The sequence below is a fragment of the Sceloporus undulatus genome, chromosome 2, assembly GCF_019175285.1.
Source record: "Sceloporus undulatus isolate JIND9_A2432 ecotype Alabama chromosome 2, SceUnd_v1.1, whole genome shotgun sequence".
NCBI lineage: Eukaryota > Metazoa > Chordata > Lepidosauria > Squamata > Phrynosomatidae > Sceloporus > Sceloporus undulatus.
Genome location: NC_056523.1, coordinates 240596083 through 240614309, shown reverse-complemented (window position 1 = coordinate 240614309; position 18227 = coordinate 240596083). Strand labels below are relative to the sequence as shown.

Here is an 18227-nt window from a genome sequence, read left to right as displayed (position 1 = left end):
AGGCATTTAACCACTGCACCACCTTTAGGATGAACACAAACAGTGATGTCTGCTTGAATTTTGTAAGCTGTTTGGCATTGTTTCCCTTTGCTTCATCCTTTACATCCTTTGTGACATGCCCCTCAGTTTTACCCTTGACTTATCCATGGGTCATATCAAAAGCCATAATTTTGGCCCCCAAAAATCTGTCCTCGGCTTATACATGAAGTTGACTTATAGATGAGCATACACCCATCGCTCCATATTTGTGGATTTGATATTTGCAGATTTGATTATTCATGGATTTGATTAATATGTTCTCTCTAGGTATAGCTAGGTCCTCCAGTGCAACTCTGTGGTCAACTTCAACTAAACGTTGCACTGAAAGACCTAGAGATTCGTAGGAGAGAGGATACTCCACTAGGCCTTTGTACCTCCTCCAGCGCAGTTCTATGGCCAGTCTCTGTCGGATGTTGACCATAGAGTTGACTGGAGGACCTAGAGATTTCTAGAGAGGTGTTCTCTCAGGTAAAAACAGTGTTTTTGTTATTTGTGGTTTCCCCACATTCATTGGGGCCTTGTGCCCCTAACCCTAGTGGATACGGAGGGACGAGTGTATACAGTAAATGGCAAGAAAGCATTTTTAGGGATTTTCCTGTGAATGATTTGTTGCCGTTTATTGCCTGGTTATTCACGGGTTGTTGGCACTTTCATCGCTTTTTGACGTGACGTTGTCTTGCGAAAAGCTTTTACCGCAATTGCGTGACATTCGTGGAACACTCCTGGGACGCCGGCCACGCAATTGAAACAATGTGTGAGAAAATAAACCCTTAATGGTGAATGGTCGCTTTTTGCGGGATAATAATGCCTGTTTCTGCTTCCACTTGGTCCCTGTGTGATGATGACCCATTCCTCTCTCCCTTCCCCCTCAGGGAAAAAGGGCGGGAGCATTCTCCTCCTCCTCCCTGTCTGGAGAGAGCAGCCCCAGCCCTCCTCTGTCTGAGCAGCACTCTCCCCAAAGAAGCAGGTGCCCAGGAAGGCAGAGGAGGAGGAGGAGGACCCAGGAGCATCCCCTGCTGCAGACAGAGCCCAGGGGAGGAGGAAGGAGCCTGGCAGAGAGAGAGAGGGGGCGATTGCTGCTGCTGCTGCTGCTGCAGCGCAAGGGAGGCCAGCAGCCCCGCGAGGAAGCAGCCCTGCAGCTCGAGCCCAGAGCCGGCTGCTGCTGCTGCCGTTGAAGCCCCTTCCTTCCTGCCTGCCTGCCCTCCATCCTTCCTCTTCTTCTGGGGAGAGGCCCGGGAGGCAGCCATGGGGAAGGAGCCCCAAGCCAGCCCCAAGAAGCCCGGCTGCTGCGGCTGCGGGAGCTTCCTCCGGAACAACTGGCTCCTGCTCAGCACCATCCTGGCCGTGGTCCTCGGTGAGTCCTCCAGGATCCCTCCGGACCTCTCTCCAGAGGGATCCCCCCCCTTCCCCCGTATGCCCTCCCTATGGAAGCAGGGCCTTCCAGTCCCTGGGATGTGGTCCTTTCCTTTCCCTGGGAGAGGGGGAGGATAACCAGGCGTCCTCCTTTCCCAGGACGCGTCCTCCATTCCAGCCTCTCTCCAGGAGACATTCCTCCAGTGCCTCCCTTTGGAGCAGCATCGCCAAGAAGCAGGGGCTTCCATTGCTTTTGCTTTGTCTTTTTCTTTCCCTGATCAGCCTGGGGAAAGGAAGGCAGGGATGGGGGCGTCCTCCTTTTCCAGGACAGGTCTTACATCCCAGCCTTCTCTGTCCTCCATTTTGAGCATCACTAAGAAGCAGCAGGGATTGGCATTTCTGTGGGTGTCCTGAGCTTTGTATTTGGTCCCATCCTCCATGTCCCTTGACTCTGGCCCCTGGGGGAGTGAAGGGAGGAGGGATGGGTGGGTTGGATGATTGCAGGGGACCAGGGTCCTCCTGTTCCAGGAGATGTCCTCCATGCCAGCCTTCTTCCCAGGAGGAATCCCCAACCTACCTCCATTTTCAGTATCACTAAAAGAAGCAAGGATTTAAAGTGTTTAGAGCTTTTTATTTCCTCATGTCCTCCATTTGTCTCAAATGTCCTCCATTCTGAGCCTGACTAAGAAGCAGGGATTTCTATTTATGTGAGTGCTTTTAGCTGTTTGTTTGGGCACGTCCTACATTTTTTGCTCAGATGTCCTCCATCCAGCAGTGCCTGGCCCTCCTTTGCAGTGAGGACCTTTGCTCCCCCTGCATGCAAGGGAGGAAATCCCTGTCTGATCTCAGAAGCTAAGCAAGGTCAGCCCTGGTTAGTGCTTGGATGAGAGACTGCCATGGAAGAGCAGGTGCTGGAGGCTATATGTCAGAGGAAGGGACTGGCAAGGCATTCTGAGGATCCCTTTCCTGAGGAAACCTTATCTTATGCCATTCATAGGGCTGCCCTGAGTCAACAGGCGACTTGAAGGCACACAATATATCTCTCACATTGGCTTCTCTCTCTGGCCCTTTGGTTTGAACTGAGTTTCTTCTGAGGCAGATTAGAATTTGTCCTAATCTTTCCTTTCACAGTTTATGTGCGTCTCTTTGAAGATTTGTGTGTAGGTATACGTTCCCTCAGGTACGTTAGTAATGAGGATAATATTGGAAGCATCCTTACTTTCAACAGATTACGTCTGCACTGTGGATGCAGCCTAAGACTGCTGTTCTGTATTCCTTGACTCCCGCTCTCCGCTGGAGTAAGATCCATTGAATTCAGTGTGGGCTTATTTTTGTCTAGGCATAAGCACTACATTGTGAAGGACTTTTCTCCCAGAGCCCTTCTGTAATATAGATGCCGTGCCAGAAAGATAAGCAAACAAATGATAAACTGTTCCAGGAGGTCAAAAGGATGGGCATGATATATGGAATGTGTTGTTGCAGACGGACGATGAAGATTCACCAGCCGTGTTGCAACGATGGAGATAATTGGAAATGAACAAATCGTTCAGCCTAGTGCTTACATTCTCATGGTGATGACCTACTGCTACTGAAGAGCTGGTTGAATGTTTGAGCATCTATGAATGCTCTTACTATTAAGGAAAGTATAGTGTCTAGATCAAAGGAAGTAATAGTGCCACTTCATTCTTCTTTGGTCAGGCCTCACCTGGAATACTGCATTCAGTTCTGGGCACCACAATTCAAAAAGGACATGGACAAGCTGGAAAGTGTCCAGAGGAGGGCTATCGAAATGGTGAAGGGTCTGGAAACCATGCCTTATGAGGAAAGACTTAGGGAGCTGGGTATATTTAGCCTGGAGAAGAAAAGGATATAATAACCATGTTTAAGTATTTGAAGGGGTGTCATATTGAGGAGGGAGCAAGCTTGTTTTCTGCTGCTCCAGAGAACAGGACCCGGAATAATAATAATAGTAATAATAATAATAATTTATTTATTTATTTATTTATTTATTTATTTATTTATAGCCCACCTTTCCTCAGATCAAGGCGGGAACAATAAATGCAAACTGCAGGAAAAGAGATTCCACCTAAACGTTAGGAGGAACTTCCTGATAGTAAGAGCTGTTTGACAGTGGAGCACATTCCCTCAGAGAGTGGTGGAGTCTCCTTCCTTGGAGGTTTTTAAACAGAGGCTGGATGGCCGTCTGTCGGGGATGCTTTGATTGTGGGTTGGACTGGATGGCCTTGTGGTCTCTTCCAACTCTATGATGCTATAAATTTTATCACGCGGGAAAAACCGGGGGGGGGGGGGGTTTAAACAGAGAAAATCATGTGAAAATAGCGCAATCGTAATTAACATTTTCACACACATCATGATTAAAGAGCCATTATCCTGGGAATAAATGGGCAATAAACAGGCAATAAACAATGATTTTCCCATGAATGATTTGTATTTTCCCCATGAATTATTTGTTGCTGTTCATTGCCTGTTTATTCCCAGGATAATGGTGCTTTAATCGTGACATCGTGTGAAAATGTTAATTGTGATTGCGTGATTTTCGTGTGATTTTTATGCAATTTTCACTGTTTAAACCCCCTGATTTCCCCATGTGATAAAGTCCTATGAAAGGATAGTGCCTGATTCTAAGCATATTTACTTAGCTTCCTTTATAATATGTTTAAGGGGAGCACAGATCACTTTGCATAGTCTCTCTGCAGACTATTAATTTCAGACCAGGGACCAGTCTAATTGGATGTCCAGCCCCTTGATCCTAACCATCTTGGAAGGAAATCTTAACAATTTTAATGTAGTTTGCTTCTAAGATAAAGATGTGTAGGACCATAACTGAGGAGACATTGATGACAACACATATCCCAATGTTGCACCAGAGCCTGATCTATAACATTTACTTAGTAATAAGTTTCTCTGAACAGGGCCTGCCCTACCATTTGGCAGCATGAGGCAACCCACCTTGTGCCAGTAGATGCTGTGGAGATGGCAGCAGCAACAGCTCTCTAGTTGTTCCTCCTGAACTACTCCAGTATCACCATACATGGGGAGGCGGATAGGATTTTTCGAATTTTAACTGTATCTTGTTTTATTGTTGTAATCCGCTTGGATTCCAAGTGATTAAGCAGAATATAAATTATTATTATTATTATTATTATTATTATACAGCCATTTTCCTTGGTTGAAGGACATAGATATCTGTGCCACTGGTCTTATAACCTCGGCACCAGCCTGCTGCCTTCAGGTGTGAGGGAAGACAATGTACCCGTGTTGTAAAAACCAGCAACCAGTTGAGTCCATTCCTCTGTGGAAAGGGAGATGGTGTACCATCCTGTCACTTACCTTATGCATCTGGCAATCCTTTACCTCAGGTCCTGTTCAGGGCTGTTCCTGAGTTCAGTGGAGTTAAGACAGTAAGAGCCTGAGCAGGTATACTCAGTAGATACCTCTGTGTTCAGTGGAGCTTTATCCTAAGTAAGTATGAACAGAATTGCAGCAAAATTTTGGTTCACCACCATGAAAGTTGACACACACACAGACACACCCCAAACTCTTTTCTTTCCAATTTCCCCAAGCAACTCTAGCATGGTTATTTTACGTATAATTATTTACTAGAGGCTGACACTTCTTACTGAGCATAAGCAATCCCCTCACTCCAGCATAAATTGCCTGACTATAAAAAATAAAAATAAAATTAAAAGCATCCTTGGTGGTTGTTTCCAGCCAGGATTTCCTAAATAATTCATTCCTGTGATCTCATTTACTTGACTGCACTCAGTGACTGTTAGAAGTGTAAATCATGTTTATCCAACCAATATTACTCTCATGCAATATTAATCTCTTCCTAAATGCCAGGAATTCACAAATATATCTTGGTGTTTGAAGGCAAATTAAAAGATGCCACCTGGTTTTTCTCATTTTTTTTCACAGCATTAATCATGTCTTTCTATATTCTGAATTTCAATTGTTATAATATAAAAGGACAAATAGCAATGTTGCTATTTTGCATAAAGAATTACATTTTAAAAATGGGCATGTAAATTCTATCAAGATTAATGGGATTTACAGACATGTGTTACTTTAAAATAGGGGACTTAATTCATAATCTGCTTCTTTAAAATAAGGTTGCAATCCTGTACTGATATCTTTCTGGGACTAACCCCATTAAACTCAACAGAGCTCAGTTTAATAGGACTTACTTTTGAGTAAACCAGTTTACCATTCTGCTGATCCAGGGAATAAGGCCCATTGCACAACACAGTTTTATGTAAGCATACATACAGTTTCCCCCATATATGGTCCTGACTTACCTAGAAATGTGTAGGATCATGGGAATGGGTCTCAAGTATATTTATTTGTCAGTAAGTCCCAATATGTTGAATGTAGCCTACTCCTTAGTTTTGTAGTCTTATTACCGTAAATGTACATCACACATTTATTTAGAAATAGATTGCATCCTGTTCAGTGGGTTATATTCCCATGAAAATATTATTATTATTATTAGTTTTATTTATACCCCGCCTTTCCACAGGATGTGATCAAGGCGGCTTACAACAGGATCTCAAAATACAAAGCAAACAATGCACAGGGGAAAACAGTACACAATACCATACAATGCCAACAATGTAAAATTACAGTACATAATACAATGCAGAAAAAACAATATAATACAATGCAGAAAAACAATCCCCTGACAGTAAAACCTGCACCCCCCTCTCAATTTCCCTCCCTCCAAAAAGGCCGCAACGGCGGCGCCAGGCAGTTGTCCTTGGCACTCCTCCCCGATGGTATAGGGGTAAAGGAGAGTCCCTTGGGCTGCAGCCCAGATGGAAGCGGGAATTTGTACATATGTACAGGAATTTCACTACAGTAGATATCACACTACAATATTATTCAAACTGAATGATATTTAATGGCTATAACCATTTTATTTTTTAATACCATGACCAGTGGTGGCTGGAGATGAGGGGTGTTGTAGTTGGGTAGGCCCCAACATTGAGAAAAGCTATTCTGGCATATATATATATATATATATTTAATTCCACTGATTTCTGCTGGAAATGTGAGCTGAACAGAGGCACCATGCTGCTGTTTCCCCTTCAGAACACAAATGATCAGCTGAAGTTCACCTTTAAAAAAAAAAGTGCAATATATAGTCATAAATCCAATTGTTAATACTAACTAGAGTAGACCAACTGAATCATTAGATTTACACAAGTGTTGCATTACTATTCGGTAATCAATTCCTCTACTCTAGTTAAAACTGGCAGTTGGGTCTAGGACATAATGTGTAATTTAGATCTCACAAATTCATTATAGGATAAACTTTCATGGATGGAGTGCTTAAGTGCACTGATAAGTGATATAGAAAAGTATTTGCTATTGCTATTGCTACTTCATCATGAAAGGTTATGCCATAATAATAAATGTAATTCTCTTTTAGGTGCTAGAAAACCGTTTGTCATTCTAGAAGTTTATCTCTGGATGGCACTGATTTTCACTGCGTGTGAGGACAGAATGCTCCTTTGCTGGGGGGAGATACAGCTTGCACACTGAAAATGAACACAACAGAGAGGAGAATAGTCTAGACCTCTAGTAACAGTTTTCTCTATGTAGATGTGTAGTTTTTAAAAAAAAATACAGAAGAAAAGTTAATCACAACTTCTAGCATCGTCTAGATGCAGATTTGCCCATTCTTTGTTATTTGTGAGAAGCAGACCTTCATGCATTTGATTTCTTGTGTGATTTTGGTCATATCTCAAATTTATGCATGAAGGCAATTTTAAACACATTAAATATATTGATTAAATTGTAACTATATTTAATTTTAAATACACATATATCTGTCTGTCTGCTTATATATTACAAAATACACACTCACATATACATTTTAGAACACACAGATATGTCTAAGTTAAAGACTGCATTGTGAAAATGCAGAGAATTATGCAATCTGAGGGATATGTATAAGGCAAATTGAAAGGACATATAATAAATATATAATATAATACATATAATATTTCTATATAATTATATAAATATAATATGTTCAATCTCTGGACTTGCAGGAAACTTGACTGCATAATTTGTGGTTCAGATCTCTTTATCATGACAGATATTGCACAAAAGCTGTTTGCAGGAGGGGAACATGTCTGCAGACCCCTCCATCTTTCTATGTGAGGCAGAGATGTCAGCATCTTCCCCAGCATCTCACCCAGTCTATTTTCATTTTTTCTTGCCTGTTAAAGATATCTGGAGATCATGATATCATACATATTTTTGTGCCCTTTGCATTACATTAACTTTTCAACAGATTACAGTTGTCCCTTCCAATTCGCGGGGGATCCGTTCCGGACTTCCCTATGAATCGTGGGAAATCGCCACTATTGGAGCCCCATTGATTACAATAGGGGCACGCTTGTGTGTGTGGCGCTGCGTGTGTACCACATGTGTGCATGCCATTATATCTCTCTTGGCTTGCCGTATTTAGAAGACCAGGGGATGCAAACAGCAAGACCGCAAATTGGGATGGACGACTGTACAATATTCTTCTAAAACATATTTGTATATTTAGTTTGATAAAATCCTTGATATGAATTATAGCCAATATGAATGATGACAATTGTGTTAGGGGTGGTGGTGGTGGTGATGATGATGATGATATTGCAAGACACTCATTAGTTCATGTTAGTCCACACCATCTGGACTAATGTGATTTGGAACATCATTCCTTAAGCATCATTTGAACTCACAGAACACAGTGTAGAAATTAGCAGAAATCCACAAGATTGCTCTGTAAAACAATTGAGCAGAATTTGTGATTTGGAGAACTACATTTTCCCCAAGGACATAAACTCTTATGCACTCATTTATTGTGCAGGAGGATTTTTCTGTTCTTTACAGAACAAAATTTCACTCGTGACAGAGATGGAAGAAGAGAACTATATGCTTTGATTAATTCCTGAAAGAGCAAATCATCTATATAAAATTGTACATGTAGTGCTGGTGAATATAAGAAGTAGAGCCTAAACTCATACAAGGGACTTGTAGAAGTCCTATGGTGTGTGTTTTTTTTTTCTTTATTTACTCACAACTGGAGTTCTTTTCTTCCAGAGTCTCTCATTTGTAAGAACAAGATCAGATTCATAAGGGAACTCACACATGCAAAAACGTGTTTTCCGGGAACAGATCTCCTTGAGAATGGCCTGAAATGCGTTTTCTGAATTTTATTTGTGTTTTTATTCTCCCTTACCTTACAACCCCTTTCTCCACTGAACAGGATAGATCTAATTAGGACTTTTTAAAAAAGCCACATGATAAATAATAGTGATGTGTGCATTTCTGACTTATGGCCACCCTAAGACAAACCCATCAAGTCAGTTTCCTGGGGCTGAGAATGTGTGACTTACCCAAGGTCACCGAGTGGGTTTTCATGGCTGAACAGGAATCTCAGCCCTGGTTTCCAGAGTCGTAGTCCAACACTACACCACCCATGCCTAATTTGTTCATTTTCTGATTTTCAAAATGGTAGGTATTTTGCACATAGTAGAAACTAACTTCTAATTTTCACTTTTAAAAGATCCATACATTTTAAAATGTGATGTCAAGAAATTCTGGGAAAATTTGCAACTTGTATGTGTACCTACAGTAATGGCTTTGAGTATATGCTTTTTGCTAGATAATATTTATTAATGTCTGTGTCTTTCAGAAAATATAATAGAATTAAAATGTAAGGACATAAACTAATCTGAATTTAACAAAGACCTTTGGCAATTCTTCGCCTAATGTATTAAGGTTGAACAGTCTGGAACTTGCTGTGCTAAAATAGCTTTTACAAATAGTGTTATATTAAGATCAATATATATATAGTGTTATACTTCAGTACTTTGGAACATTGTTAACAAGAATCATTTTGTGCTAGGTGTATTTTTAGTATTTGGAATGATCAAGGTTGTCATATTTCAAAGCAACCAGTTGAATTATGTCATTTAAAGGTCATATCCTCACATTGTATACAGTTTAGGTTTCGGTAACAGATAACAAAAACTTTTGAATAGCAGTGCTTTCGTAGTGATAATGTATCTATACATTTTCTTTAAGGACTAAGAAAACATGGAGTCTTCTTGATTATATCAATATAATCTGAAATATTAGGAAAATGCTATTTGGGATTATTGAATAGCAAATTATGCACAGGCTGACAGAGTAGTCTATGCATGTCTATTCAGAAATAAATTTCAGGGAATTCATTGAGGCTTATAGGTGTGCATAAGATTGCAACCTGAAACACAACCAATTTTTGCTGGACTGAGATCAGTATTTTCATTAATATTAACAGTGTTTCATTAATTATATTTGTTCAAGGATACCTAGCTACTTGTTTCCATTATTTTTCATTATAAAAAAGCATTGAAAACTACTGCTTCTGGTGAGATTTAATTTTTTTCTAACGCAGACATGAGCAAGGAGTTGTGTAGTATCATAACCATGATTCAGCTTCTCCTTCCTGTGTCCTAGCTGAATATTTCACTATTAGTGGCTGAGTTTCACTTTGTTCACATTGGACAAACTCTGATGTACTGGTCAGTGGAGTGGAGGAAAAGAAGCAAAGATGTGCTCTGGTAGTTACCCTCCATTAATTTTTATGTTAAGTCCATTGGTCAAGGAATGGTGTCATTGACTGGAATGAAACTTAAAGCAGGCTTTTGTCTCAGGTATATTTAATCTATGTGAATTCTCTCTTTGAAAGCTGAACAGTGGTATAATGGTCAGGATGTGGTGCAAATTATTATGGGAACAACATCATACCTAATCAGTAATAGTACAAATAGGGGGAAAGAATTCCCATGTAGTGTTGTTCTCATCTCTGTGATACTTTTGATTAAAGAATATCCTGGGGAAAGGCATGGATGTACATCTGGCCGTCCACATTTGAGGCTTTGACTTTTGTGGATTTTATTATTAGTGAATTTGATTGATATATTCTCTCTAGGAACCTAGGTCCTCCAGCATGAAAACACTTCTCTAGGCATTTGTAGGTTCTACAGCATGATTACATTGCTCACCTCTGCTGAATGTTGGCCATAGAGTTGCACTGGAGGATGTAGAGATTCCTAGAGAAGTTTTCTCTCCAGTAAAAAAGAGGGTTTTTTGATGTGGTTTTTTTAACTTTCACAGGGGTCCTGTACCCCTAACCCCAACAAATGTGGAGAGCCCACTGTATTTTGAACTATAAAAGGGTTGTAGTTCAAAATGTTTGTCATGTTTTGTTTTGTTTTAAACTTAAAACTGTACAGAACATCTGTGGTGGGGGGGATCATACCCAATGGCATCCCTAGTGTTGGTGTCACCTGGTGCGGTCACTCATGGAGGGGGCAGACTTCTGGGGGTCAGGACTTCTGAGGGACTTCCGGGGAGCACAGGAGCACACATGTGTGGCAGGAGATGCCCCTTGCAGCCAGAGATGCTCCCACGTGGCCCCAGAGAGGGCGGAGGAGCAGCCGCACAGTCCCAGGAAGGGCCGGGGACCAACGCTTCTGGGGTGTCACCCGGTGTGGTCTGCACACACACACACACCCGTGACGTTACTGCTTATACCTCCTGACTGCACCCCTTCTATGGACACATAGATTAACTGCACGCACCTCTACCTGCCATAAATGTGGTACAAAGGTTAAGGAATTGTACTTTATTGACAGGTATAGGGCTTCTCCCTGCACAGAGAAATCCAGTTGTCACAGGATTTCACCTTTCATTGGAGGGCTCCTAATAGATAGCCAGCGCACAGAGTGTGAATGCTATGTGGCCAGTGAACACAATCCTGCTGTCATCCATGTCCGAATGTATGGGTGGTCATGTGAACCTCTCAGTAAGCATTCTGTCCAGTAGGTATCTATGACTCTCAGCTACTCTCTGTGCAGCACTGTAAATTGCAACTGCTCTGATGTGGCAAGATGGATGTTTTCCAAGCAAGAAAATACAGAGGATTAAGTAACGAGAAGATGCAAAATATGGAGAACCAGCATAGTGTACTGGTTTGAGCATTGGACATGATTCTGGAGACTAGGGTTCGAATCCACACTTGGCTGTAGAAACCCATTGGGTGATGAGTCACACTCTCTCCACCACAGAGAAAGGCAAAGGCAACCCCTTTTGAACAAATCTTACTAAGAAAGTCCGTGATAAGTTTCTTTTTGTTGCTGTTGTGTACCTTTAAGTCATTTCCAACCCTAAGGCAAACCTTGGCGGGATTTATTCAGAGGAGGTTTTCCATTGTCTTTCCCTGAAGTTGAGAGAATGTGACTTGTCCAAGGTCACCAAGTGAAGTCACCATAAGTCAGAAATGATTTACAAGGCACACAACAACAACAACAAGAAAAGATGCAAAATCCCCTAAATATAACCGCTTCCTTGTGGAAGGATGTCTGCCAGCTGTACATTTGTTTTACTATGAAGTGATAATCTGGAAAAAAACTGAAGGAATAGCTGGAATGATATTGAAACTGGATATTGGGATACAGGAGGGAATAACCCTCTATGTTTATTATACAGGGGAGTGGTATTTTTTAAAAAAACAAAAGAATAACAATAGGGAGGAAAATGTTTTGGTGAGTGAACAATGGCAAAGGTAAACATACATACAACAAAAAGTTAAATTCTTTGGCATTGCAGTCACTTGTCAACCCATTTTTTCTTGTCAGAAGAAATCTGAAAGAAACTAGGAAGTTCAGCCATCAACTTTAAAATTATTGTTTTATTTATTCAAATCTTTATATAGCATAAGGCTTTAAAAATAGGGCCTTAAACTGAATTATTTAGGTGTCTGTGTTTCTCTGTAGCCAAAATTAGAGGGAATTTAGCTTCCTAATTTATGCCTGGGGAGTGGGGGAGCAGAATCTTCCTCCTTGTGTGTATGTTGAACATAAGCAAAAACATACGTTATGGAAAGTTTTCTGGATTAAGAATTAATAATTTAAAAACTCAAATCCACAGAAAATTTCCACCCAGACTCTGGGCAATTCAATTCTCCAGCCAAATTGAGTTTATTTTCAAATGAAGAAACACTGATAACATGCATCCATTATCCACTGAAGCTAGTTATTAACCAGAGCAGGAAGTCTTTATGCCATTATTCCCAGATCTGCTCTCTGAATAAATTTTATGACTCTGATGATCTCTATATGAACTGCCCTTACAGACAGGAGCACGAGCACAGGGCAGACCTCCAGCTCCAGAGACACAGGCACAGGGTTTATTTGTTCTGGAATCCAGAGAGGACTGGAGTATAATTCATAGAGCTGCTGTCTTTATGTACATTTCATCTTAAAATTCCTTATTTTTTATTCTCTGCAATGGCCAATATATTCTATCTAAACAGTCAATAATGTGAATGGCAGCCATTAGGTTAGGAGGAATGAAAACCTGTTTTGTCTTCCTCTGCTGCATACCTTCCTCTTAACAACTTTTGCATTGCATCCACATGTGAATGGAAGAATATAACTGCCTTCCTCCCTCTTCATCCAAACCTGCCAATAGGCAGGTTAAAAACAGTGAAGCAAAATGAGAATTTCCCTCCTTCCTGTTATGCTGCTTTTTGGAGGATTATTTCTTTCTTCTAAAGATGTTTCCCTTACCTTTACTGTGATGTTTTATGCACACTATTGACCCATCCTTCTCTGGTCACCCTATTTTCTTTCTCTTGTCACTAATTGATGCAGAAGTGCATGTAAAATGCAGCATAGGTGTTATTTTCTCCAGGCTGAGTGCTTATAAAACATTGGGAGTGAGGAATATAAAACCAATTAAAAGTGTTACTCATCTAGAAATGAGTTTATAGAAAAACTTGTTACTATATGGCCAAATATATTTATAACAAACATTTTCAATGACTGCCTAATAAGTCCTCAGTAGTACCAATGTTCAAATGTATTTCTTTCCTTTTGATATATTTAGAAATACATATTTATTAAGTTGAAAATTACAAGCCAGACATCCTGACTAAAGTATGATAGTCGGAAATGTAATGAGAGTTTTCTGTTTCTTCCTGCTGTGATACTGAGCAAGAGAGATTGCCTGGTATGTCATCACAAAACTGCATCTTTCTTAGTCCAAGACAGTTGGCAGATGGTTTCATTTGACAGCTTCACACTTTAGGCTGAAAGCTCAAAAAGCCTCCTAAAGCAGGATATGTATCTATAAAACAAAAGCGAAAGAATAATTGAAACACAACTCATTTCCCTTCTTTTATGTGTATGTAACATTCCTTTATATTTTGTTTTGAAATCAAGATTCATTTCCACAAGAGATAAAAATGTTGCTTGCTTTTCCATTTCTAACAATCTAGAATCTTATGTCTATACATGAACAATTAATGCCTTTGGGGGAGAAATGAAAAATACAAATATAAATATAAATTAGTTGTAAAAAATAACAGCCTATGCACAGATTTTCCATCATAAAAGCAGATGTGTTTCCCTACATCTGTTTTCATTCCCTTCTTCTGAAGTGTTCACTTTTAAACTTTATGCAGAGACCTATCAGCTTAGATGTTGTAAAACATCCCATACAGTGGCAGTACTATAATAATAACAGCAACAGTAATGTAACAGAAACCACAGCTCTTCCAGCAAAGCAGTTGTTGACAGGGAAAATGTAACACTGGGCCCCACGCAGAGGGCCATTTAACCAAGGTCCAAAACACACTGCAGAAATAATCCAGTTTGAGAATGGGAACTATAGTTTTGTGAGACATTTAGCCTTGTCTGTCAGAAAGCTCTGGTGCCACAATAAACTACAATTTCCAGAATTCCCTAGCACTGAGCCAGGGCAGTTAAAGCTATTTCAAACTAGATGATTTCTGCAGTGTGTCTTGGACAGCTTCAGAGTGCCATGGCTTTTTGGTTATTGATTAATAGAGGCAATGATATAATCCATCATACACTTTAGACTTCCTTAATGTTTCTGAGTTTAGCTGCAATCCTGGAGGGAAAATTGATTTATTATTGTGAGCCACATCTGTAGTCATCCAAACTCTTTTCAGAAGACTGGGACTTAAATGGGCAGTGAAGCCCCATAATCTTTACCAAGCACCTCCTCCTGTTGCGGGTGAAAACTAAAAAGCCATATCTCCCCGTGGTGGTAGAATTCAAAGACATAGCCAAGTTAGTGTGGAAAATCAGTATGCAAAAGGATCTTTTAGCACCTTTGGGACGAAACTGGAAGAATGAAGCTGGCAGCACAGGCTTTCGTAGCCTTGAGTCTACAAAAGCACATGCTACCAGCTTCTTTCTTCTAGTCTCAAAGGTGCTACAAGATCCCTTTACCTATCTCCCCATGAGAGCGAGCCTGAGTTATAAATCTTCAGGGAGGGCTTTCTCTCACCACCTTCACAGGGGCGACTGGTGAGCACATGGGAGCAACCACTGGAAAGGCTCTCTCCCATGTCCTTGCCAGTTGCCCCTATGAATTCCCTCCATGGGAGAGTTCAGTTCAGTTCCTCTTCCTGCCATTATTCTGCCAGTCGGTTAAGGCTTTTTGATTTATACAGCTCTTTCATTGCTTTTAATCATATGTCTGAATGATATTCAAGTGGTGTGTTTTATTTTTATTTTGTAGGTTTTCAATTATGTTTTAAAATGCATTTTAAGATGTATTTTCAAAGTTCTTAACTTTGGGTTTTTAATAGAACTGTTGTCCAATTGCTTTTTTAAACTTTTGTAATAGTACATTTATTTTAAATTCTGCAAGCTGCCTTTGGTTCCTTGACTGGAGAAAGGTGGGGTATTAATGGAATAAAAAAGTACAGTCAACCCTCCATATCCTCCATGGATTCTTTACCCATAGATTCGACCATTCACAGCTTGAAAATATTCAAAAAATATATAAATTCCAAAATGTAAATTTTGATTTTGCCATTTCATATAAGGGACACCATTTTACTATGCCATTATGCTTTAATGGGAATTGAGCATCCACAGATTTCGGTATCCATGGGGGGTCCTGAAACCAGAGGTTTACCAAGGGCCAACTTTAAGTAAATAAACTGCTAAAAATGTTTTGTTGAGCTAGATATTGATCTCAGTCTCAGTCACTAGGAGCATCTGACCTTCAAAATTTACTCCACTACTTCACTGACCTGATATAATTTTTCCCTGCAATGCATTAGATTGTGCGGAAGAAGGTAAGGCATATATTGGGGAAGATAATATGAGAAGACTATTGGCTATATATGTATACCTTGCAACTAGGGTTGCCATAGCACCGGACCTCAAAACCGGGAAAATGTAGGACAAAATTTTCAAATGTAGGACACACAAAAATCTGTCCTACATTTGAAAATTATGCCCTACATTTTACCTCGCGATCGCGGCGGGGAGCGGAGGCCAAGCAGCGAGGGAAGCCTCCACTTAAGGAGGCTTTCCCTCCCCGCCTGGGCCCCGCCGCAATCGGAGGCCAGGATGGGGCCTCGCCCCGTTCCTGGCCCCAGCAGAGGCCAGGAAGGAGGCGAGGAGCCCCCTGGCGAGCGCCGCGGCCTCGCCTCATTCCTGGCCTCCTCGGAGGCCAGGAAAGGGAGGAGGCTGCAGGGAGGCGGGGAGGTTGGCGCGGCTGCGCCCGAGAGGCACCGCCTCCCTGCAGCCTCCTCCACCTCAGGCCTCGCTGCCCTCCTTTTCCTCTGCGCGACCATGTGCGGTGGAGGAGGAGGAGAGCAGCGAGGCCCCAGGGTTGCCCAGCAACCCTGCTGCAACCGGGCTTTTCCCGGTTTTTGGCTGCACCCGTGCCGTGACCGGGCAGGTGCAGCCAAAACTGGGAAAACCCGGTTGCAACCGGGTTATGGCAACCCTACTTGCAACTTGCCCAATTTGGCAGGGACAGCCCCAGTTAATCCTCTGCCATCTCTCTCTTTCAGCTGCTTTCACAACCAGTTTGTCTCTTCCCCCTTCCACTTTTCTCTTTTGCCCTCAGCTGACTTTAGTTGCAATAAAATAAATTCAAAATGCAAAACCTTTGCACTCAATTAACTCAGCTGGGGGAAGAGGAAAAGGAGAAGGGGGCAGCATCTTGCCCGTCTCAGTAGACCCAGGTAAAAGCAAATTGCTGCACTCTCTCCTAGCTTTCCTCCTCATTAATAACTTTAACATTAATAAGCATTTCCACATGCTATAGAATCCATCTGCTAGTGATTTCTTTCCAGGAATAGCTTGTCTTCCTTACTTTTCCCTCTATGGTTCAGCTTTTATGTTGTAGGCCTTCTGTTCCAAATGTGGCTCCTATAGTTTGAAGTTCTAAATATTTGCCGTTTTATAAGATATTTTAAATATTTGATTAGTTTGATAAGTTTAATAGGAAAAGCTTTTACTATGCAAATAAAGCTTATTTGATTAAGGAACTCTATTTCTGGAATGCAGCAAATAGAAATTGAAAGAAATGGGCAGAGAGAAATTCTAAAGGAAAAACCGTGCTTCAGGCAATATTAAAAAATTGCAAACTGAACCCTATATTGGTTAGATTGTTACACTATGTTGTTTGTAATTGAAAAATAATTAAAATAACTATTGTTTAATATAATTGTAAGCAGTCTTGTGTTCTATACTATGAAGAAGGCAGGATATAAATCATCATCATCATCTTCTTCTTCATTTCTGAAATATGTTGCTCTATGTGGTGTATGATTGCAATGGTGGACAGGATATGTATGTTTGATCTCAGTTGTGAGATGTGAAATTATGCATAATAGAAGGCTGAAGTTCAACACAGCCTTCTAAGAGGCACAGAAACTACTGGTACTTATAATCTTCAGTCTCTAAAGAGTAGGGGAAACCTTTCATTTATCTCCCCAAAACAACCTCTTTATCAGTATGAATAAATGCACACAACTGCGAAAATAATCATCTACATTTCTAAACAAAGAACTAGAATAAAATTGCAAAACTCTATATCCTCTCTGCACACTGTCACAAGAAGTCAGTAGCATGGGGTAGATCAACAGCAATCAAATAATAGCAAAGACAGTCACAGGAGTCTATATTGATAGAGTTAAGAAGTGGGCAGACATACTTCTCCACATTATTTGCATAATAAACTGGTCCTCTGTATTCACCCATATTTATTAAGTTAAGTGTTGATTGTGCTCAAGTGTGTAGAACCATATATTGAAAATGATAATTGAAAACAACGCAGCTTCTCAGACTACATTTTTAGTTGCAACAGCATTTTGGGATTATGAAGTGCAACCACCGGTGTTGATTTTTATTTTTATTTTTTAAATCTGTTTCAAGCATTCTGCCCCGTGTTGCCCATTTCTGGGATTTTTCCTGGAAGTTGGGGATTTTAAAGTCCTGTTTGCCCATCCGAAGTAGAAGAACTTAAACTACATCCCCCAGCCAGCCAGGCCATGCATGAGGCCAGGCCAGGACCAATCTATCCAATCTAGGCCGGGACCAATCTATCCAATCTATCACACTCAGCAGCCTTAGCCAATCGCTGCTCGCCTCTTCCTGATTGGCCAAAATTGCTCTTCCATATAATCCTGCCCTGCTTCATTCTGCTCCATCAGATGCATTTGGATATAATAATAATAATAATAATAATAATAATAATAATAATAATAATATTGTAGAGTAATTTTGTAGTCCCTTTGAGACTCCCTACAAGAAAGGAGTTGGCAGAATGAGCTTTCTTAAACTTAAGTCCACTTCCTCAGGTGCACTTGGTAGTAGTAATAATAATAATAATAGAGCTCTTGTTGCCCCTTGGAGACTCACTGCAAGAAAGGAGCTGGCAGAATGAGTTTTCCTATACCTAAGTCCACTTCCTCAGATGCATTTGGA

At 40.8% G+C, this 18227-nt stretch overlaps 1 protein-coding gene across 1 annotated transcript in view; it reads left to right on the top strand.

The window, feature by feature from the left end:
- The first annotated feature begins 974 nt into the window (after positions 1-974).
- SLC1A1 (solute carrier family 1 member 1) overlaps positions 975-18227 on the top strand; it is a 56496-nt gene continuing 39243 nt past the window's right edge. The window contains exon 1 of the mRNA XM_042454852.1: positions 975-1393. Within this exon, the coding sequence (XP_042310786.1) occupies positions 1285-1393 (109 nt within the window). The 5' untranslated portion in view covers positions 975-1284. The remainder of the gene's footprint in view (positions 1394-18227) is intronic.